Below are 24,185 nucleotides of genomic sequence, written 5' to 3' on the forward strand. Positions count from 1 at the left end.
GAATATTAGGGAGGGGTTGGCTTTTCATGGTACAACTGTTTCCCTCTCTGTGCTTGACTTTTTTTCCATTCTTGGTAAAGCTTCTCTTTGCAAAACTTGCTGTGTATTGCTGTATATTGTCTCTGCTCTCCCTAGCGAACCATTCTTCTCTCTCTCTCTCTCTCCCTCTTTCTCTCACTGCTCTTTCGCTGACTAGGCAACATGATAAAAACCTCCTGTTGTCTCTCTACCTAATACTATTAACAATGACTTCATGGGCTACTTTCTGTATTTCATCTACCCCACCTTTCCCTCCAAACCTCTCTTCCTTGCTCCCTCTACTGAGTTGAAGATGAACTAAAGAATTAAAAATTTTCAATTGAGCATAACAGCAATTCATGTAGTGGGTTGTGAAAGTGTTGACCTTGTGATCTCAGGTGGTTCATTTTTCTTTATTGACTCGAAAGGATGCAAGTGTGCTGTGACTACCTTGTAGTGGATGTCAATGGCCAAGAGATTTTCATGGTGGACAAGGTAATTCACTCTACTCTTCTTTCTGTTTATTTTGTCTGCCAGGTAGAATTTCTCTGGGTTTTGATCTTTTGGTTAACCTGCTTGATCATCTTCAACCTGTGGTCATGGGATCCTTCAACTTCTCTCTTTTCTTTAGTTTTGATGAAATGCTGAAGAACTTAGTATAGGTTCACTTGTTACCTCGCCATTGTTTGTAATTTTTTCATTTTCTTCCTCCAAATTCCTGTATTTTGGTCGCTTGTTCTTCTATCCACACCTGCCAGAAGAACCTGCTGGGTTGGTTAGCTGCTGCTTTTTTGTTTTGGTACCGTTAGTTGCTGCTTTAATGGGGATTAAATGTTCATAACTCCCTTCTCTCGGGTACCTTTCGCATATTAATTACTGCTTATTAGCTCATTTTTGTGTCTGGATGATTGACAGACACTTTCCAATATTCCTCTGCTACAATTACTTGGACTGTAATTAGCTTCATGAGTTTGTCAAATTTCTTTCACTTGCCAGAGTACCTTTTATAAAATTTTATACATTTGTCATCTAATAGTGTTACTTTATGTGATGTTGCAGAGAATTCTTCTATCATTTTCAGGTAAATTACAAAAATTATTGGGTAAATCCATGGCAGTGAAGAACATAAAAGTGATATTCCATGACTTGCCGGGTGGGGCAGAGGGTTTTGAACTCGTATCAAGGTTCTGCTACAATAATGGTCAAACTGAGATAACCCACTATAACATAGCTCTTCTACATTGTGTAGCACTTTTCATGGAAATGACCAAACACATCTCTGCAGCTAACAATTTGGTTGAATTAACCGAAGAGTTCCTAGAAGGGATCAACTACTGGGCTTGGTCTGAACTTCTGGTAGCTTTGAAACAATGTCAAGATTTTGTACCAGCAGTTATTTCTTCTGGGTTGCTTCAGAAATGCTTGGATTCCCTCGTAGCAAGGGTGACTGCTTCTGCCATTGATACGAGTTCATCTGCTTCTCCAAAGAGCTCTGGTTACTGTGTTTCCTTTGATACTGGAAGCACTGAAAATTTAAGAAATAGCTGCTCACAGGCAAATTGGTGGTTCGAAGACCTCACAATTTTGAACCAGATTCTGATTGAAAAGGTTCTGAGGGCCATGGTTGACCAGAAATTTGATAATATAATTCTCAGTAAGTTTCTCTTCTATTACCATAAGTCAAGATATTCCAATGCCTCCTCCACTGAGAAGTGCAAAATTACAGAGATTGTAGTTGAACTGTTGTTCTTGCTGGACCATTGCTCTGTTTCATGCAAGAGCTTATTTGAGATTCTTCGAATAGCTTTAAGATTGAATGTGAGCAAAAATTGTTGGAATCGATTAGAGAAGATGATTGGCTCACAATTGCATCGAGCTACCATTGATAACCTTCTTATCCCATCACCACCTGGTTCGGATTATCTTTATGACATGGATCTGGTACTGAGATTCTTGAAGTCATTTCTCAGCAAAGGAGACTTCTGGTCATCATCTCAATTGTCAAAAGTAGCAAGCTTGATGGATTTGTATATTGCAGAAGTGGCCCCTGATTCTTGTGTTAAACCTACAAAATTTATCGCATTACTAACAGCCCTGCCTGATTTTTCACGAGACTCCTATGATGGAATCTACCAAGCTTTGGATATGTACCTAGAGGTATGGCATTTGACATCCACAAAACATCCCAAATTGTGTACTTTCCATTGTAAATTTTTTAATGTTCTTCAAATTAACATGAGGAATCCATGAATCTTTAATTGAAACATCCAAAATCACCCAAATGAACAACAACTATACTGGGTTCAACCAATTTCCCAGTTGTTGATTAGTTTTGAAGTTTTATTTCAGAATTTTGGGCTGATTCAGGATTTTTCAGGTTCATCCTAAATTATCCAAAGAAGAAAAGGTGAGGATCTGTTGTGCACTGAATTATGAGAAGCTCTCATTAGAATCTTCCAAGCATCTTACTACAAACTCAAAATTCCCATCAAGAACAGCAGTCCAAGGTCTCCTATTGCAACATCAAAAGCTCAAAAGCTTGCTTGGACACACTCACATTTTCGAATATATTGTTGAATCACCTTGTGGTCACACAGAGGAAGGAATTAAGAGGAAGGAAGACCAACATGGTGAGCAAGTTGTGCTTTATGCAAAGAGGCTTGATATTTCAATGGAGAATGAAAAACTTAGGGCATATTTACAAGAGATGCAACGCAGGTTGACGAAATTGCATAATGTTTTTGGGAAATTGCAAGCCCAGATGGCAAAATTGATGAACTCAAGAATTTCAAGCCCAGGAAACACCATATCCTTACCCAGGATGTGCTCATGATATTATTTCTTGGGGGCATTTCCAAATTATTAGTTGTACAGCATAAATGTGGTTTTCTTTTTTCACCTTTTGTAAAAGCAAAGATGATTGAGAGCAGCTTCTTTAACAGGAAATGAGATGTTGCAATTCAGATGGACAGAGTTTATGTTGTGTTTGTTTCTTTTCATATCACTTTGGTTCTTTTTACACAGCATTGCTTTGTGTATATGTGCAGTCCCTTTCTCAAGTCATACTGGTAGTGGACTGATCTGTCTTAATTCACTGTGATAAAAGCAAAATCATCTGGAGCAAATCAAAAGCTGTAATTCTTTCATGAAAAAGGCTGGATGGGCTTAAAACCATCCAGCTTTCTCTTTAAAAGCTTCTTCTAGTGGGGACTTTTTGTCCTAAAAGAATGTGTTAGAAGTGATTAAAAGCTAATGTTTTGTTCTGAAGATAATTATGAACTTATTGAACCAACCATAGAAGAAGTTTAACATCATTAAAATGTGGTGGAAGGTAGAAATCAGACAAACAATTGCAAAGGACTGAGAAGGCTTTTCTGTTACATCCATGGATCCATCTGTAGGTTGAGGGTCACATCAGTGAATCGTCCTTTGGGTCCATTTCTGTTCCATTCCAGGATTTCAACTCGTCTATCTTCTTGATCGATTCTATTCCTACCAATGTTTTTAACAGAACACAGGGATTTCTGCAATCGGAATCATTAATTATCAGACCCAGATCAATTCAGATGCTTACAAAAAACTTTCTTGGAATCCTGAGGTAAATTAATGTAAAGTGATTCAAAGCATCCAATAAAGACAGCAATGACTCGAACTCATTATCATAGTCAATACAGCGCTTACAGAGCTCTTTTCACAGACTCTGACCTCAATTGGTACCAAGTGATTCAGACTTCAGAGTATCCAACGAAGACAGCACATGATAACCATAGTAAATTGGAACTGAATCAGTAAAAACCAGAGATCCAATCCATATCCACAGTTGGTTCCTGTGACGTGGTATTATTGTTAAATCAATCATTAGGGATCTTCAGAAAACTACTTTTTTCATGGACTACTACTAGTTCTTTTCTTTCATCGTCTGCAATAAAGAGTGCCAGTAAAATAGAACATCATCAGAGACTAAAGAGATCCTTTTAGTAAAAGCAATACAGATTACAGACTACTACTAAGAAAAAGCAAAAGAGATTTATTTACTTGGGAACAATGAACGGTCATTAATGGAGGGAGACACAAAGACAAAGTAATTAAGATCAACAATAATGTCGTCGCCCATGCTTTCCCATGTCAGAATCCACATGTTCACCACGGTCTAGCTTCGATCCCTACCTTCTGCATAGTCCATTTGGTTTCTGAATCCCTAAGGCCGCGTTTGGTTCCGTGATTCTATGGAATCCGATTCAGAGTCATGTTTTTATAGAATCATGATTCTGTAGAATTAGGTTCTGTAGAATCATATTTGTTATAAAAAAAACTGTTTGGTTCTCCTGATTCTGACAACTGAATCTGTCTGAAAAACCATTTGGTTACCCTGATTCTGAAAGTGAATCTGTCTAAAAAACTGCTTGGTAACCTGATTCTGAAAGTAAATCTGTCTGAAAAACAATTTGGTAACCCTGATTTTGAAAGTGAATCTGTCTGAAAAACTATTTGGTTACCCTGATTCTGGGAGTGGATTCAGTCTTTTAAACAAACCACCACCAACAACAACTTGACATATTGGGTAAAAAAAAATAACATTCTAAAAAATCTTCTACAAAAATAAATAGACATTCCGCATCTGCCTCCCCTTGTATCTTCTGAAATGAATGTGATTTTTCTTGTCATGTATTAAAAAGGAAAAAAATTTCCATGCCATGTATGTATAGCCATCTAACATAAGTCCCTTGTCACCTTCAATTAAAGGTAAACATTTTAACATTTTGGCTCACACTAAGACATTTAATATAAAAAGCTTACAATCAATTCTGAAATGTGGGTACAACACTGAGGGCTAATAAACATGCATGGTTGACCAATTTTGCAACTGGAGCACTAATAACCCACTTGATATCCAAATGCTCTTGATACTGAACAACCCTTAATTATGTCATTTTATGGTAAGCACAAATTATAGTACTATCTCAGACTAGATCATATTTTCTTGGGATTTCTTCACTTTCATCTACTCTTCACTAGTGTTTACGAATCGTCGATGAAAGAATCATTGACATCATCTCCTCTCGGAGCTTCTACCTCTATATTTATGGTTTCTACACAGGATCCTCGCCCTCAAAATATTCTCGGAATTTATGAATTGGAGGTCAAATATAGTAGTAACTTTGTTTTCAATGATTTAAACAGGGTCCATGGAATTAAGGGTGTAAATAGATCTAATAGTGGTAATACCATATATGCATTTTATATCCAAACATATTCGGATACTTTGTTTTCAATGATTTGAACAGGGTCCATGGATTTAGGGGTGTAAATAGATCTAATATACGCATTTTATATTCAAATAGATCCGGATAATATCTTATCGGTTTTTGGACTGATTCAGTTGGATTCGGATGATAATCAGATAATTATTTTCTTAAGTAGATTATTCTAAATGGGTCTGAATACAAGTTTTCGACTATCTGTTGACATCTTTACCATTTAATTTGTGAGGCTAGGTTTGAAATTTAAGAATTTAACAACTTTGATAGTTGATTTAGTAGAAAATTTAAAAAAATAGGAACATACCTAAAGTATAAAATTATTAAAATAAGAAAAATAAATCCAAACAAATAACTTAATCAGATAATTTAATCGGATGGATAATAATCGGTAAGAAAAAGGTATGCCATATCTCTATTCTATTAGTAATCTGATGGATTCAAACACCACTACACGGATGCCAATGCGAATTCGGGAGCATATTTCCGTTATCCATTTACACCCTTACATGAAATGTCCCTCAAGCTCAGCTTTTTAGATTCATTATTGTAAATTTTGTGGAGTAGGACATAGACACCCTTCAACTTTGCAATCAACCCTTGGAGTTAAATGATGATGTCATCACTAAACAAATATTCATAATACTATATAACCCTTGTTCTTCAAACATTTTCTCTCCTTTTCTTCTCTATCCAAACAAACTCAAGCCTTTTTTCCTCCTTTATCGTCAACCTTTTCTTCCAGTGTGTGAAAACAACAGAAAAAAAACTCATTACTCATCAATAAAGGACCTTCAAGAGAAAGATAGAACCCACCTCCGTTAACCTCTCCAAAGAAGAATAGCAGTGGCAACAACAATGGGGTCATGGGCTTTAACAGGATGAATCAAGAAGATAGCCCATAAATTAACCCGCCAATTTAGCTATGTCATTCACGTAAACCACTGCATGCGTGAACTAGAGAGCTTTGGTTCCATGGTCGATACCTAGTGTGGATTTTTATCAGGTCTATTTCTGGAAAATAAATGAATCATCCATTTTCCTATGAAAGGACATGTGTCTATCAGTCACATCCAAAGGTTGATGTAAGATTTAGAAAATATAAATTTATTTATTTTAATTTAATCTAAACCTATAGATGTGATTGATGGACATGTGTCATTCATCTTGGGAGAAAGCGGATGGTCTATTTTGTGATAAAATTCCTACCTAGTGTGTTGCTTGCCTCACAATCAATTCTTCTCTAGCCAACGGTTTGTTTTATAGCAATGGGAGAAAAACAAAAGAAAGAACATGCGTGAAGAACAAGGGTAAAACCGGTACGAAATCATCACTTAATTCCAAGTTTCCAACCGTTTAACTACATGGGGACGTTTGTAATTGAGATAATATATACATAATTGATCCCAAATTAAGGGATATAAATATAATTTAAAAATATGTGATATGGTTGTAATTTGGCTAAACTATAGGAGGTAAAAGTAATTATCCATTTTATTTTTTATTTTTTTGATAAGTACATATATTGATGAAGGTTAAAATGAAATGGCTAACACAGAGGTCACAGAAGAGAAAGGGGAACACAAGGTACGACTACACGAAGAAGAGAATCGTTCGCAGTGATTTTCGTTTACTCAATCTACGAACTTCGGGTTTCAGTTTTTCTTCATCACCGTCGTTTTCCTGGATGTAATTATCCTCTGCCGACGAAGATGTTGGAGAAGATCGGATTACCGCCGAAGCCTTCTATGCGAGGAACTAATTGGGTGGTCGATGCATCTCATTGTCAAGGATGTTCTTCCCAGTTTACTTTCATTAATCGGAAGGTTTGTCCTTTTTTCCTCGTTGATCTCACGATTCAGGCAATTGACTTGGGATTGGTTTTCGATGAAACCCTTTTTGCAAATAAAGTTGTTTCTTTTCCTTCGTTTTGTTTAGAGAACTGGTTCTGTTTAGGTAACCGAGTTTCTCTCAATCGTATTGAAATCAAGTAATAGTTTCGAAGACAATTTCCTACGCAGTGTAGACTTTTGATCCGTGGATTAGATTTTTCTTCATGTTACCCTTTTTATGTTGGAAATCTTTAATATAATTTGGCGTAATGGTGTGCACCAACACCAGTGACTTCAGTGATATCCAGGGCGTCCTAGATTTATTGTATATAAAAACATTAGACATTCCCAAAATTTGTTCTCTTTCAGATTGCTCATTGAGGAATTCACCTTTTATTGAGTTGCTCCTTATAGGGTAGATGACAACTCCTTATAGCTCAGGTATTGTTGTAGCTTGAACTTCTGTGTGATGAAACTTGTTGGCTGGGAGTTTACCCATTAAGTGTTAGAGTCTATACTTTCTAACGGAGTTTCATAACTTTAGTACAATAAGGTTGTGCTTTAACTCAGATCTAAACCATTTGTTATGCATGTGTTTACGCTAACTTGCATCAACACTATCTTATTTCTCTTCCTTAGTTACTTGGTTCTTCTGGTTCAAAAGTGGGTAATACTTTAACTATGAAGGAATTAGGTTAAAGATAAACTGCAACTCCTGTAGTTGATTTGGAGGCTGTAAAAATGTGTAGATGTTGAGAGTATCAGTGTCTTAGTCATCTAGAAGTATCTGATACACTGTTCCTGACAGTATTTCATTTGGATTTGTAGATGCTTTACTGTCAAATGTGATCAAGATTGTCTCACTGGTTTAGCCTTTCACCCAGTATTTAAGAGAAGATTTGGTTTGGCATTTGAATTTTACTTTTCTAATCTGGATATTAATATTGGAATTTTCAGCACCATTGCCGCAGATGTGGGGGTCTGTTCTGCAACAGCTGTACACAGCAGAGAATGGTTTTACGTGGCCAAGGTGACTCACCAGTACGGATATGTGATCCTTGTAAAAATCTTGAGGAGGCTGCACGATTTGAGTTGCGACATGGATATAAGAATAAAACTAGAAGAGGTTTGTTTAAATAACTTTATGCTTAGAAAGGTGATGTTGTGCATGTTGAAACCTAGAATCTCTGTTCAAGTGTGTTTTAAATTTTAATTATTTTTTTGAAACCTAGCTCATATTTGGTAATTTTTAATTTTTTTTTTAATTCTTACTTGTACATATTATAATTTTTTTTGATCTATTACATCCTACTTGCTTTGAGCACACATTGTGATGTAGACTAGGGAGAACATGAAGGAGATGAAAGTCACCAGGCAGATTATCAAATATGAGCTACCTTTATTCTTCATTGAGTATGAGGAGTTTACAAACTTGTTCTCTTACTCTTCCCAGATTTCTTCCATAATAGCTGAAACACGTAAATGACTTCAATTTTGAAGTTTAAAATAGGGAGTAACATGATCAAGAGTTTGCTTAAATCCTTTAATGGTAGGTTATCTCTAATTGGCGTTTTTTAGACATCTATCACCAATAATGAATATATATCTATGACTGTCTTTTTTTAGAAAAAAGAATCGTTGTTCCATATTATATCTTATTGTTTGTTGGTACTTTTTTTGAGCCCAAGCAATAGACTGGGCCACTGGGGCTTTGAGATTTGTCTGGCTAAGATGTTAGAATCCGTATTGTGGCATCACACCGAAACATGGAAATTTCCAGGTTGGGATACAAGTCCCTCTTTTATTAATAAAAATTGAAGCAAAACAGAAGACTGGATCCCTCCTTGCTTAGAGAAGGAGATCTCTTTACAACATAGTAATCCTCAAATTGGAAATTTAACAGAAAATAGAATCTATCTCAATTTGAAGCATGGTACAAAGTGTCGGCGATAGATCGCTGACACTATCACTGGGGGGCGACACGACTCCCCCAGCGATACGACATTTGCATTATGTCGTCGAGAAATCGGCGGATATATTGCGAAAAGTCGATTTTTTTTCCCGTGATATATTGCCAAATTCACCATATTTAAAAAAATTTCATTCGATTTTTGCCAAAGTGACGTAGGACCTCTACAAGCTCCGGGGGTGCTGCCCCCACACCCCCATTGGGAGGCCTCCTCGGACCCCCGCCCGCACCCCGTGTCCATCGGCAACAGAATGTGAAGCATGAGCCATACTCAATATAATTGTATAATGAATTGTAGACTTTAATACTTCTCTTCATTAGTTGTGTATTTGTGTTCTCTTTGCATGTTTACATTAGTTTATATGAGTTTTCCAAACTTTCAGTTTTGCTCGCATATAGCCGGACATGTGCCAATCAAAAACTTTAGATTAAATGATGTTTCAGGCCAAAATAATGTTCCTAGTGTGTTTATTGGCCTCAAATTAGGCTACACAACAAAATTCAAGCCAAAACGACCCTAAATACCCTCCGAAACTAGGGGTTGAATTTTCATCGACACCCTGCCAAAAGTCGCCGACATGTCGGCGAATGTTGCCGTGTCGGTTTCGCCGACATGTCGGCGGTGTTGCTGACCACTGACACGGCGACATAGTCCGACATTTCGTACCTTGATTTGAAGTACTCAAAAAGATAAAGTCGTCACTAAAATAGAAACTATTACTGGAGAAAATCTAAAGAAAGAAAATAGAAGCTGTTAATGCCCTCCAGGCAAGGACTTATTTGAGTAATTTTCCTATTCTGGCCTATGATAATGGACCAAAAGCTGGGTTTAATGCTGGTTGGGTTGCTTGCCTTGCTGGTTGAGTGGCCATTGACATAGATTCATCACGAGACAGGTTTTTTCTTTTCCTTCTTCTTGTTTCGGGCTGTATATACATTTTGGGCATTGTGCCTTCATGAAATGATAGAGTTCTGTGTACTGATTCTCATCGATATTGTCTTAGTCTTCAGTGTACCACACCAAAGCTTGTGTAGCCTCTGTGAAGCAAGTCTGCTTTCAATCATTAGATGACTTAAAGCAATTGGTCAAGGGAGCTGCTTCTTCTGGCTGTGGGAAGAGTTAACTGCTTTCTCCTCGGCTTATGCACTCAACTAGGATCACATGGGTTTACTATGTAAAAGGCCACTTTTATGGGATCAAAGAAAGTATGGGTAACTAGGTTGCATGGAATTACTTGTTTCATTTCCCATAGTTTATTTTTTGGTGTTTTTAATTGAACTAGTTTTGCTGGTTTGAAACAATGGTTCAATTTAAGTTATTTTTAGGAATTTCTTTTTTTGGGCTTGGGGAGGAAAGATTGTTTTTTACTTAAATCCCTTTAAAGTGTTTAGTGGAGTGGATTTGAACTTCGTTTTGACTCTATTTCAGTTTCATAGTCAATCTAAGTTACCTAATAGGTAAGGATTTGGTTAGACCTTTACTTTTTAGTGTAGGAGTCTATTTTTGGGTCTCATGGATATGGATCTCATGGTCATGGAGTAGTGGAAATGCAGAATTTTAATTCCTCACCAAGTTACTCTTCATACCATGTCCACATAATACCTCCATTGATGAACACAATTGCACCTGTATCCTTCATTGCCTGACAGGGTCAGACACAACTAATGTGGATCCTGTATTACCAGCAGATGATAACGCTGTTATTTATAAGACATGTCTTGTGAACTCCAGAGTTGACTAGAGAAATGTGTCCTGTAATGAACTATATTTAATCTCAGAGAGGACAATCACCTCAAAGAAAGTCTAAACATAAGATCGGCCCTGCTGAAATCTCACGACCATTTGAAACCCATGTTATTTTTTATTAATTTTTGGTTGGGTTTTCTTCTTTCTTCTTCTTCTCTTTTTTTTTTTGGGGGGGGGTGAAGATTGAAGAAGCAGGAGACTAGAGTAAACAGTTAAAAAAGAAAAGCAGACTAGCAGAGAAGAGTAAAGTGCATTGTTCATAGAAATCCTATCACTGATTCATTGTTCAAGCTATGAATATTCTCCTAAAGTTAAACAATAGCATCTGTAAGTTGAAGGTTGTCCTTGTTGTATTCGTCTAGTGCTTTCTTGCTGAATGCTTGTTCATGAGTTCAAATTCAGAAAACAACTTGGGGTAAAGCTGCATACATCTGACTGCGTGAGTATTGTGCACTGAATACGACCTTTTCAGTAAGCGCTCCTCAAGAATGTTCTCTTCCTGAAAGCTCTTAACGGCAGATTGAATCTCTGCCTGGGTATATCATTTTGTGGTTGGCAAGTTTCTGGTACTTGTGGAGAAACTTATTGATTTGTTGGGGGAGTAGTAGAGGTGGGGATATAGGTTGTGGGAAGGAGGAGAAGAAGATAGAGAAGAGGGATTGGGGTAGATGATGTTGTGGGAAGAGGAAGGAGAGGAAGGAGGAGTGTTGGTAGGTCCCACCAATTCTTTTTAAAAAGAAAAAGGTAGAGGGTTAGATTAAGAATCTTTTTGTGAAAGTCAAATCAGTAATTTGCATTTTTTCTTCCTGTTAACAGTAATAGTCAGTTGGGTTAGAATGCATGTATAAAGTAACAAGGGAAGGACACGTACTTACCCATAAACTCAGAGGAAGTCTATGTAACCCTTTTCGAATGATGCTTATTATCAACTTCATAGATGATAAATATTTAGCTTTTTTATCAGTAAGAAAATATAAATTTAAGTTCTATGTTTTAGGTTAGTTGTGAGAATTGAGCATTAAAGTTATCTTGAAAAGTTATGGTACCTACTGCGCTAAAAGACTGCTCCAATTGTGCTTCTGAAAGGGGATGTTTGTGGGAGTAGTCCCCAAATACCTTCTTTTGTTTGGGGTTAAAACTTCCTTATATTTACTGTTCAAAAAGAAAAATTTTCCTTGTATTCTGATAGGAAAAAGTCACTTCACTATTTCTCTCTGGTATATTGATGAACTTTATAAGTGAAATGCAAAATCTTTATATTAAATTGGTTCAATTTCTAATGTTATCTTCTCTCATTATTCAGGTGGTCCAACACTGACACCAAAGTATGAGGATGAAATTCTAAATCAGATCCTAGATGGTGATGGAAAGAACTCGTTATCAGGACAAGGACCAATAACTAAAGCCACCTCTATGGGTAGTGCATCTGGTTCAAATATGAACGGTGAAGCTTTCACTCAGGATGGGGAAGGAGGTTTATCAAGGAGTCAGTCTGCTGATACACATGGTAATGCTCTGAGTGAGACAGGATCTACCAACCCAGAGGAGTTGCGTCAACAAGCACTTGAAGAGAAAAAGAAATACAGAGTTCTTAAAGGGGAAGGAAAACCTGATGAAGCTTTAAGAGCCTTTAAACGTGGCAAGGATCTTGAGAGGCAAGCTGAAGCTTTAGAAGTTGCATTAAGAAAGAAACGCAAGATGGCCACATATTCCAGTAGTCTGACTGATGTCCAGGAGGTGAAAGACGACCCTAGTTCTAATCAGTCTGGCAGAAAGAGTAAAGTTCCTCCTCAATTAGCAAGGGAAGGAAAGGTTGACCTTGCTGCAGAACTTAGAGAATTGGGATGGTCTGAGGCAGATCTACAGAATGCTGATAAAGATCAACCAAAGATGAGTGTAGAAGGTGAACTATCTGCTCTTCTTCGTGAAATACCTCGAAAACCTAATTCAGGTAAGGCAGCTGGTAGCATTGATAAGTCCCAAGTCCTTTCTCATAAGAAAGCAGCCCTTATGTTCAAGCGAGAAGGGAAGCTTGCAGAAGCCAAGGAAGAACTGAAAAAAGCGAAAGTCCTAGAAAAGCAACTTGAGGAACAGGAGTTATTGGCTGAGGCTGATGATTCTGATGATGAGTTATCATCTCTGATCCGCAGCATGGATGATGAAAAACCAGATGATTTCTCAATTAGCATTGAGCAAGGTCTTGGTTATGGCTTTAATGACCTTGTTGACATTCCTGTTGATGGTAACTTTGAAGTGACAGATGAGGATATGAATGATCTAGAGATGGCTGCAGCCTTGAAATCATTAGGTTGGACAGAAGATTCTGAATCCCGTACAGCACCAGAGCCTACTCCTAGGGACAGGGAGCTTTTACTAAGTGAAGTTCTTTCTCTGAAAAGAGAAGCACTTAACCTAAAACGGGAAGGTCATGTTGCAGAAGCAATGGCACAGCTCAAGAAGGCAAAAGTTCTTGAAAAGGAACTTGATAAATTCCAGCTTCAAAATGATATGGATGTGACCTTAGCTGGTGAAAATCCATTCGTGACAACGGAGTTGGATGTGGGAACTGAGATTTCACGCAATGTAGTTCCTAAATTTCCACAAAAGAGTAAATTTGCGATCCAGAAAGAACTTCTGGGTCTGAAAAAGAAGGCCCTTGCTTTGAGAAGGGAAGGAAGACTAGATGAGGCTGAAGAGGAGTTGAAGAAAGGAAAGGTCCTTGAACGCCAACTTGAAGAGATGGAGAGTGCATCGAAAGTGCAATCCACTGAGACGAACACTGGTGGCAGGGACACTGGACCAACATACAAACACCAAGACGTCTCTTCAACTTTGGATCTTGGGGAAGACGGCAATGAAGAAGATGTGACGGATCATGATATGCATGACCCAGCATTACTTTCCCTGCTAAATAATTTGGGATGGAAGGATGATGATATTGAACCTGTGAGGCTTCCATCAGGACCTGTCAAAGAGATCGTTAGTCATTCGGAGCACATCACTGACCCATCAGAAACTGGAGCTCCTGTTAGAGTCCCATATGTGGGTCCAAGGAAAAGTAAATCTGAAATGCAGAAGGAACTCCTAGGCTTAAAAAGAAAAGCCCTTGCTCTTAGACGCCAAGGAGAGGCAGAAGAGGCTGAGGAAGTGTTAAGAATGGCAAAGGCTTTGGAGGATCAAATGGCAGAGATGGAAGTTCCAAAGAAAGAGTTGCCTGGTGACCTTACCAAGCAACCTGCTAGTGCTGGGTCTCTGATTTCTCAAGAGAGACAGAGGAACAATTACTTGGTGCAAGAAAACATGACCACTAAACCCCCCCAGAGGGATCTTGCTGAGGATGAAAACAGCATGAGAGGAGATATGCATGATCCAGCATTTCCTTCAGTGTCGAAGAATTCAGGACGGAGTGATGATGCTGAGCCAGTATGGATGCCAGAGGAAACTTCAAAGCGAATTGTTGATCATTCTGGAGATGGCGCTGGCTCCTCGGTAATCCAAGCCTCTTCTGAGGTCTCTATTGTTGCACCAAAGAGAAGTAAAGCAGAAATGCAGAGGGAGCTCTTAGGGTTGAAAAGAAAGGCCCTTAGCCTTAGACGCCAAGGAGAGGGTGAGGAGGCTGAAGAAGTCCTGAGGATGGCAAAGGTATTGGAGGCCCAAATTGAAGAGATGGAAGCTCCAAAGGAACAAGATGGTCTGGTTTCTTTAGCTGTGCAACCACAAAACCAATATAAGAAAGTACAGGAAGCTTCTAGGCCAATATTAGATGAGATTCCCACTATGGAAGTTTCTCACCTCGCTAATGAAGAAGTGGCAGACCAATTGAACCCATTTCCTCAATCGGGCAAATCGCTAAACCCAGTTGATCTGCTCTCTCGAAATGGATGGGAGGTCTCTCAATTACCTGTTAAAGAATTGGAAATCAAAGGAACCATTAAGAGTACTGAGAAGGAAATCGGAAGGAGGGATGCTGTTGGTTCGGAGATGATAGGGAAATCTGTGCCCCCAAGTCCTCCTCATGAAGTGAATTCTGCTCTTGAGCCCAATCCTCAACTGAGAAGTCAACTGCAACAAGAGATATTGGCTCACAAGAAGAAGGCAGTTTCTTTGAAGAGAGGGGGGAATTTAGCAGAAGCTCGAGCTGAATTGTTGCAGGCCAAGCAGCTAGAGAAGATTTTAAAAGAAGACCATACCCAGGCTTCAGCCCCTTCTGGTCCTTCAGCTTCCACTGTCACCGAAGATTCTATTAGGCAAGAGGAGCACAAGACATCAAATCAAGGTCCAAAGGCGATATCAGGTCGTGATCGTTTCAAGTTGCAGCAGGAATCCCTTGCTCATAAACGTCAAGCTCTGAAGCTGAGACGGGAAGGTCGGATACAAGAAGCAGAAGCTGAGTCTGAATTGGCCAAGGGTCTGGAGTTGCAGTTGGAAGAATTATCTGGTCATGATCCAATGAAATCTACCAAGGAGGCAGAATCAGGGAATGATTTGGGTATTGAGGATTTTCTTGATCCTCAACTGTTATCTGCACTCAAGGCGGTTGGGATGCATGATGCTGACATTGTCTCTCAGGTCCCAGCAAAATCAGATACTGCTAAGCCAAACTCCAGTAGGAGGGAAAGCTCTTCCAGTCAAGAGAGAAGTCAACTAGAGGAGAAAATCAAGGCAGAGAAGGTGAAGGCACTTAATTTGAAAAAGGCTGGTAACCAAGCAGAGGCCCTGAATGCACTTCGGCAGGCCAAACAACTTGAGAAGAAGCTAAATCTCTTAGCTTCATAGTAAATAAAACCCCATTTTGTAGAATAATTTAAACACCTAAGAATCTGTCAGAGGGGAATGAAAGTGTGAGCAGTTACAGGTTTGATCCATGTTTGCTTTCAAGTCGAAAATGGATGAAATCACCATCTGTTTCCCCAGAGTCTCAAAAATAAAGGAGGAGACGAAAGTAAAACAGACTAGTAGATGGCAATGTTTGTAACATCAACTAAACATGGAAGTCACATACTTACGCACAGTCCATTTGCATGGATGAGGGCCTTCGTTTCTCTTTCCAAATGCTCTTGCTTCTGACAGAAAACCAGGCAACTGGTTATCATTCTTTTTCCTCATACCTTGATAGCATTTCCTTGTTTGCATAGAAGAATCCATCATTAAGTTGTGATTTTTGAGGCTAACCAGCAATTACTAATGGGTTACATTTGCATACGTGCACTCAATTATCCAAATCCTGACTTGCTCGAAGTCAAGCAGCACTAGATTTGCTTCTCATTTTGCTGCCTACACAGCTCCAAAGTCACAACCTCAACACATTCAATCCAATCGTTGGGCATTGAGCTTCTTAAATTGCCATTCAAAGTTCAAGTTTGTAAGGAGCACCGTGTTCATGCAGAAAATGCCGAACCACAGGAATGATCAACCGTGCCGAAGAAGCAACCTGAAGGTTTCACACACGTTCCATGATTACACACACACAGGCAGATTTGATCATAAACGAGGTTGGTATTGCTGATTTTTTTTTTTTTTGGTAAATATATATTGCTAATTCAAACTATTGAGCTTATACATGACTCAATTAGACATATTACAGTTTGAATTTCAAGCAGCTCCTCAGTCATATGGTATTATTTATCTTTCTTTTGGCCAGCTATTATTTATCTTTTTGAAATAACAGCTCCTTCAGTCATGGTATAATCCATAGAGGTTAGGAAAGACAAGTTAGTATTACATCTCCAGGCTTGATTCATAAGATATTCTTAACAAACTTTGCTAGTAAGGGTCCAAAGTTCGAATTTAGATCCTTTCCACTCGGACACGTCACCCCCATTCTCCCCCCACCACTCACAGTTGGGTTGGCAGGCCTACTCATTTACCTTGTTATTTGGCTTCAGCACTGAACTGTGAATGCTGAGGATTCAAAGTGATTGTCGAGATTCAATCTAGATCACTCGTTTTTTTCTTTCTTTTTTCTTTTCTTCAACTACACCAACTGTAACCAGAAAAAAAAAAAAAAAAAGCAAAACAAGTGGCCAAGATCGAATCTCAACCACTACTTTGAATTCCGACCATAGGTACATGTGCAACACTTAGCAAGCCCTATACCTTGAGCAGGACATGTGTGAAGGTGCAGGAATGACATTACGGATTGCACAGGAGGAGAGGATGTTAACTCCCAGAATTCACTTTGATGAAAGTTTTTTTTTGGGGTAATAACTTTACAAAGCATTCTTTCCCATGTATGATGCCTAATTTGAAGGAAAACTTGAGTATGATTCCTAGAAGACTGAATTTTATTTGAAATTTAGGGCATTTGGCAGGGTTAATGGGCATAAACAAAAAGGTAAAATTACGTGAAAACAGGCAAGGCCCTAAGAAAAACCAATTGAAAATTATTATATATAAAAAAAACATACTACAACAAAGAATCTTATAAAGAAGTAACGCATAAACTAAAAGAACCAAAATGCTTTTCATTAGAATTCGTATGCTCTCCTGTCTTTTTCTATAGCTTGATTCATGGTATAGAATGCTATAAGAAACTGTCAAAATCCCACAATCATAGTAAATAGCAAACAAGTCCCACACAACAGAAAATAAACTTTGTGGTTTCAAATCATTTAGTGCCATCCAGCCGAAGCTACGGCCAGATAATAAAATACATTTGAGCTCTCATTCTGCAAAAATAGTGATGGAAAGCTTGCTCACTTTCCAGCTGCATCAAGGACGGCCAAATCCAGGATTCTGTGAAGGTGGTGGCGTTTCTCTAGGTCTTGCATACTCCGCAAAAATAACCCATCCATCCAGAAACTGGGCAACAGAAATACGAAAATGATGCTAGTTAGTGGAATTCGTACAATATTGTATACCTCAGGAATAAGGTAACTATAAAAATGCATTACAATTAGATATCATCTTCAACTTATATGGCCTGGTCTGTTACAATGGTTTGTGTTATGGTTGGGAATGTCTGCTCATCAAAGGCCTGGGTGCAAATTCAAATAAAAACCAGGCTTGGTGGCAGACTGATAAGCAGCACGGAGTATCAAATCTTACTCCAATAAACCACTCTCTTAGTTTTTATGAGTCTTCAATGCGTTGATGTCTCCAGTGTTACTAAGAGCTAAAACCAATTTAGGCTGGCCTCAAGATTGATCATACAGTTAAAACTTCCTTACACTAAAAACATCAACCACGTAAGTGCTGCTAGCTTTATCACTTGCATTAATTAACAATCAGTTACCAATGTTTCTACAATTTTTTTTGACTGGACCCAATGTTCCAGCAACATTTATCAATTTATTGTCTATCGAAAAAGACATTCTTTTGATCTTATCTTCCTCAAAGATCAGCAGCTTGAATAATTTGATAGATAAATTGCCAACATTTCACTAGAGAGATTCCTAGGGACATAGTAACCAGCACTTTTAACATGGGTTTCTAATGCAAATTGGGGATTGAAAAACTAAAGGTCAAAGAGGAAATAAATATTCATGAAGACCTTGGTAGATCCTGTTGTCAGATTAGCATCTTCAGCCAAGAACACAATTCTATTGTTACATACAGCGGGCAACTTTGGTTGTATGATGATGAAAAACCTAAAGAACGATTTTATGCATAGAAACCCATCAGTAAAGTAGTAGTTTTTTTTTATGTTTAATTACCTTGCCATCCATGCCTTCTATACCTTTTGCAGAATCTTCTAAAGTGGCATAGCGTACAAAACCAAAACCCTTGGAATATCCTGAGACACGGTCTGTCACAACTCTAGCTGCAAATCACAGATAGATTGAAGCTCAATGTTCAATTGATTAATCTAAGGAACACTTACGAAACCAATAAAATTACCATGAACCACTTCACCAAATTTCGCGAAGGCTTCTCTAAGCCCTTCCGAAGTAGTACGCTTGCTAAGCCCTGCGAAAACATCATTGATGAGGTTAGCAAGGAGAATAAAAATCATACAGTTTATACAAGCATCCTTTAAGTGGAAGTGTGGGAAACAGGTAATGTCATGCCATCTTGTCTCAAATGTTCGTAAAAGAGATCAGGTTAACATATTCATGTCATCCCAAGCAATTAACACATGAAAACAATGAATTCTAAAAGATCAAGTTGATGGCTGTATTACCAGAACATAAAACACAAAGTGGAATAAATAAAGAAGGATGAGATACTCAAGTCACAGATGAATTTGATTTTTTTTCTTCTTTTTTTATTTTGGGGGGGGGGGGGGGGGGGTTAAAAAGAGAAAAAGACAGCTGATGTCCCGGTTATTCAAGAACTCATAGTGCATTACGATTGCAGAAAAGTAGATATTTGAGCTCTGGATGCTGAGCTGGTAGGATAAAACATGTCACTGAAGGTAGAAAAGATAGATTTTATGGCTCCTAGCATGAAACTGTCAGAACAGTCTAAATGGGAAGCAGCTTAGCAGTATGGGACAAGTACATTGTGGGGTAAGTTAAGTTTTTAGATGGGTTGAAGTAAAAGCAGAGGGAACAAGCTGCTGGTGGAGGAATATTAGAAGAGAAATAGCAGAGGGAACTAATGCCTTTTCTACATTTTATTGGATACTGCTCCCCTCATATACGACGAGGCCATAAACCTGATGAGAGAGCTCTTACTGCAAACAACAATTTTATTCGATTGACAAAAAACCCTTCTTTATTCCTCTTCTTTTTCCTAAAAAGAGATTACTTAAATACAGACCCTTCTAGGCTTCTATTCTATTCATATCATTTTCAATTTACTACAATAATAGCACGCTTGAACCCTGGTATGTGGTCCCACTATGTTTACTGTGTGGTTTAGGAGTGTCCATGTTCTGTCCCTCTTAAGCAACATGAGCATTAACAACAATCTTATATACTATATACTATATGGAACACTGGATAAACTATGAAGATATAAATGAATTTCTATATATTCACTGTTATCCTCAGGTTAAATTGCTTCCTTCAGGATTGTCATTCTCATGAAGCAGCACTAGCTTAGCTTCCATAGGGCCCTAAAGGGGATATAGCATATCAGTGTGTGTGTTGGTGAACGCCTCGACAACTGAGCCCCTAAATGACTACGGTAGAAAAATGGATGGCAAACTCATAAAATGGAGGAGTTATGATGAGTTATGAAGCTCATTGTACCAATGTATACTCATTACTACTGAGAGGGTTTTTAAAGAAAACAAAATCCTAAAAATCTTGATTTTCCTGAAATATCAGGAAAATTCTCCAGGTTATGGTAGAGCAAATTATCATTCATTTCCTGCTCCAGTATGCTTTTCTTTTGAAGTTATAAACAAATTTTGTTTCCATGATCAGGATTCACAGTATTCTACCATCCACTGATTAAAGAAAAGACTACCCCAAATGAAGTGATCTTTTACTTTAACCAGATGGAAGTTTGGCATTCTAAACGTGATAAATTTCCCAAGGATCACTGTGCTGAACTTATTAGCTAATGCTGTCATTAAACTTTTTCCTGCTCAACAGAGCAGGAAAATAAGTATAAAAAACTACTCTAGACAGGAAGCTCTTCAAATGGAGGGAACATCTCTGCGAGTCAGCGACAGGTATGAGCTCTTCCCACTTCGTTTCCTACTAGGAAAAGGAGAATCCTGTCCTAAAGCGTCCTACTGTGAGTTTGGGAATTCTTGTTCAACTGATATCCGCTGGGTCAGGGGTAACAGCAAACCAACTAGTAACTCAATCAAATCAAATCGCACAAACTTGGCATAGTCCAAAAGTTTTATCTCGCAACACTAAATGCATAACTGAATCACATACAAGTACTGTTAGATGGCTAACCCAGGTAACCATTATCTTAATATTGGATTCCGTAATGAATCATACTCATCTATTCCATTATACAAACGCATGGCTTAGCAACTATTAGTAAGAAAAAGTAAAAACCACATCGGAACAACAGAAATACTAACCCAAAAAACACATTTTTTTGTTCACCTAAAAAAGAAAAATCGCTAAACCTACATGAATACGACCAATATTGATCAAATAACAGAAACGGTAATTCAATTTCAACCAAAATCAGGGACATCAGAGAGAATGATCCTAATACGACATTTCTTGGAACTTGTACAAGAAAAGAAATAGTAAAGAACGGGTACCGGAAGAAGGAGAGGGGCGTACCTGAGACGAAGAGGTTCGTGGAGGGCTCGGCCTTAGGAGGAGCCGTATCAGCAGCAGTGCTGGGAGGTGTATTGAAAGCGAAGCTCGAGGATAGTCTTCTCATTCCATATGGTTCCGCCGCATCTGCTCTAACGGCCGTCATTCCGCCCGAGGCAAAGAGGCTCGTGGAGAACTCGGCCGGAGGGGAGGCTGTAATAGCAGCGGTACTAGGCGGAGGAGCGAAAGTGAAGCTCGAGACTAGTCTTCTCAGTCCACGAGTTGCCGCTGCAGATGATCTCATCGCCATGGCTGCGTCTTTGCTTACCGCCACAAAGCTCTCACGCTCACCTTCCCTCGCAACCAAATGAAGCCACAGAATAAAAGAACCAAGCGAGAGCAGAGACGCCTTATATAGTTATATGACGGCACTGAGGAAGACTTCAATGTGATCAGGGTCAAATTCCTTATTTACCCTTCATTCTAGGTATGGTTGATGAGACTATTAGTTAGTATAAAAAGACGAAAAGGCCCCATAAGTCCGAACATTGTGACTCGCATGGGCCTGGGCTTTAACCCCATGTACGTTACAAACTTTAAAAATGTGGGAGAGTTTACGGAGCAATATCAGGTCCATTTCCATTTCCTTGTAGATGTGTGACATGTGTTCCAATATCACATCAAATGGTGGAAATCTATTTACAGGTCAATCGACCAAAAAAAAAATCAACTCTTTGATGTGATTTTTAAATAAATTTAAACCATTTGATGTAATGTTGGAACACATGTCACACATCTACAAAGAAATAACAAGGAAATGAACCTGATAAATTGGTGTTGCAAGGTGAGAGTCAACGAACGAAGACTCTAGACCCTCTTTTTTCTTTCTTTCTTTCTGTTTTTTTTTTTTGGACAAAGGGGGTGTAGAAATGGTGACTGAAAACTAAAAAAAAATGGTGACATTGCGTCTCCCGCTATGTAATGTTTTCGAGTTTGACCTATGCAAGTATTAAGACTTTAGACTTCTTAGTCTTTACCCTTTGGGTCATTTCGGTAAACCCTAAACCCTTTGTGTCACTTTGGTCTCGATATGGATTAATTTCAACAAAAAAAATGCATATATGGATCAGTTGTATTTTGTTCGATTCCTATTCGATTGAAAATTACTTCTTCCTTTTGAGAACCAGTAGCTTTATATTCGAGGTGGGAACTATTACGTATATACCATTAGAGAAAGTTGAATCTACAATCTATTCACTAAAAAATGTTGGTCATTACCAACTAAATAACCCTTTTTGATGATACGATTGAAAAATATCGATGCCATTGAACATAAGGGACTCATTGGACATCCCCTTCTTGTCCAAGAAGCAGCTAAACACTTCTGTTATTTTAGCTCATTAGTTGTTCAAAAATTTCTGAAATCACTTCTAGAACATAACTAAAATTATAGAATCATAGACCACCTTGGAAGACAGGATGAGGATACCCATGTTGCAGGAACCTCAAATTGACTATTGCAGCATAAAAATCATATCTTACACGTGTTGATTTTCTGTCACCGTGTATTCGTTGCAGGGTTTGCAAAAACAATGATATCACTTGTTAGGATTTGGAAAAATTCATTCTTAAAACTAAGGTTTAAAGTATTTATGATACGATATAATACTAACTGACATAGAACAAAATTCCCTCCAAACTAGCGAAATTTCCACAAAAAAATTTCATTTTGGAAAATACGAAACGAAACTCATGAGGACCGAAAAAAAGTCCTGAGTTTCAATCGAAACTGACGAAATTTCATCGAAACTTAGTTCAATCTAGTTGGACTAGCTGGTTCATGAGAATTTTTTTTTTCAAATTTTGTGGAAAACTTGGGAAATTTAGTGGAAACCTAAGAAATTTCGTGGAAACTTGAGAAATTTTGTGGAAATCTGAGAAATTTTGTGGAAACTTGAGACTTTTTCCTGTAAATTTTGTAGCTTTTCCAAATTTTCAATTTTTTTTGTTTATTTCATGTTTTCCAAATACCACGACAAATACCCCCTCCATTAGGACTTCCCTATCCAAAGTGCATATTTCCTCAGGCTGGTATCTTAAGCATGTTGATGACCAGATTCATAAAGTTACAGTTGTCGATTACATTGACAACCATAGGCATAAAATGTCATGGGATGTCTATGTTCGTTAGTTGGAGGAGGAATGTTACTCAGCTCACAGGATGAATCCACTCTTGGCACTCTTCTTAGCACTAAGTTGTATTTTCCTTTTATTGTCAACTATTTTGAAGTTAGAAATTATATATTAAATGTCATGTGCTTAAGTAGTTAAGTTTGTAATGTACTTTTTGGACAATTCTACATTGATGTTATGTATATTGAATGACATATCTACATTGATTTTTCTTAGCAAAATACAACCAATGTGATATTTATACTCTAAGTATCTTAAATATAGAATCCCACCCCAAAATACTCTCTAAAACCTATCGAAACTTGTATGGAAAAGTCCTAAGTTTCCTTCAAATTTCCCAAGTTTTCATTCCTAAGTTTTCTATTTTCACCTGATCGAAACTTGAGTTTCCTTCTAATTTTTTACCATGTTAACTGATACGTATTCACATTGTATACATTCACATGATACATTTACATAGACCTCTTCATTGGATTACAATAAGATGTATTGGCTAATATGGTGCAATACTTGATATAAAATGATATTTCTTTTAAAATTATTTGACCAATACTATATTCAATACCGATACTTTAAATATTGCTCAAATTGAGCATCTCCAATAAAGAAGCCAACCAAAATTTGTATATGTCCTTAAGAGAGAATAGATTTTTTTTTTAACAAATTGCACTGGTATCCCAAAATGGAAGCCTTAAAGCACTGACAACTTACATTATGTTTAAAAAGCACATAGACCCCAAAATTAGATTTTTATTGGATATATTTGTCCAATTTATCACTATTTTATTATAAGGATATTTTTGAAAATAAACAGTAATTTAACTATTCTCAGTGATAAATTTGACAAATATATTTAATGAAAATCCAATTTTTAGATCTTTGCACTTTTTAAACATAAAGTGGAGGTGTTAGTGCTTTAAGGCCTCCATTTTGAGGTACCAGTGCAATTTGTTTTTTTTTCCTTCTTCTTTTCTTCATTCTCAATCAAAAGAATGAACTGATAAATGAATAAGGAAGCCAACCAAAGAACCATCTACTCTTGTCTCAAAT

General features: G+C 37.8%; 3 protein-coding genes across 3 annotated transcripts; 2 read left to right on the forward strand and 1 right to left on the reverse strand.

The window, feature by feature from the left end:
* The first annotated feature begins 447 nt into the window (after positions 1 to 447).
* Positions 448 to 2,964, forward strand: LOC149004405 (BTB/POZ domain-containing protein At3g22104-like). Its single transcript, XM_089169543.1, has 3 exons — positions 448 to 513; positions 1,078 to 2,175; positions 2,396 to 2,964. The coding sequence occupies exons 1-3, from the start codon at positions 448 to 450 to the stop codon at positions 2,849 to 2,851; spliced, it is 1,620 nt and encodes a 539-aa protein (XP_089025669.1). The 3' UTR covers positions 2,852 to 2,964.
* Positions 2,965 to 6,835: 3,871 nt separating this feature from the next.
* LOC149004406 (phosphoinositide binding protein) lies at positions 6,836 to 16,475 on the forward strand. The gene is made up of 3 exons (XM_089167897.1): positions 6,836 to 7,102; positions 8,066 to 8,234; positions 12,128 to 16,475. Exons 1-3 carry the CDS (start codon positions 6,989 to 6,991, stop codon positions 15,598 to 15,600), a joined length of 3,756 nt encoding a protein of 1,251 aa, XP_089024023.1. The 5' UTR covers positions 6,836 to 6,988; the 3' UTR covers positions 15,601 to 16,475.
* Positions 16,476 to 16,986: 511 nt separating this feature from the next.
* LOC149004407 (RNA-binding (RRM/RBD/RNP motifs) family protein) lies at positions 16,987 to 21,313 on the reverse strand. Its single transcript, XM_089167898.1, has 4 exons — positions 20,967 to 21,313; positions 18,664 to 18,732; positions 18,480 to 18,586; positions 16,987 to 17,625 (listed from the first exon to the last, which is right to left on the reverse strand). Exons 1-4 carry the CDS (start codon positions 21,250 to 21,252, stop codon positions 17,536 to 17,538), a joined length of 552 nt encoding a protein of 183 aa, XP_089024024.1. The 5' UTR covers positions 21,253 to 21,313; the 3' UTR covers positions 16,987 to 17,535.
* Positions 21,314 to 24,185: the final 2,872 nt, after the last annotated feature.

This window comes from Hakea prostrata, chromosome 9 (genome assembly GCF_041222555.1).
Source record: "Hakea prostrata isolate BN-2017 chromosome 9, UWA_Hpros_2, whole genome shotgun sequence".
Classification (NCBI taxonomy): domain Eukaryota; kingdom Viridiplantae; phylum Streptophyta; class Magnoliopsida; order Proteales; family Proteaceae; genus Hakea; species Hakea prostrata.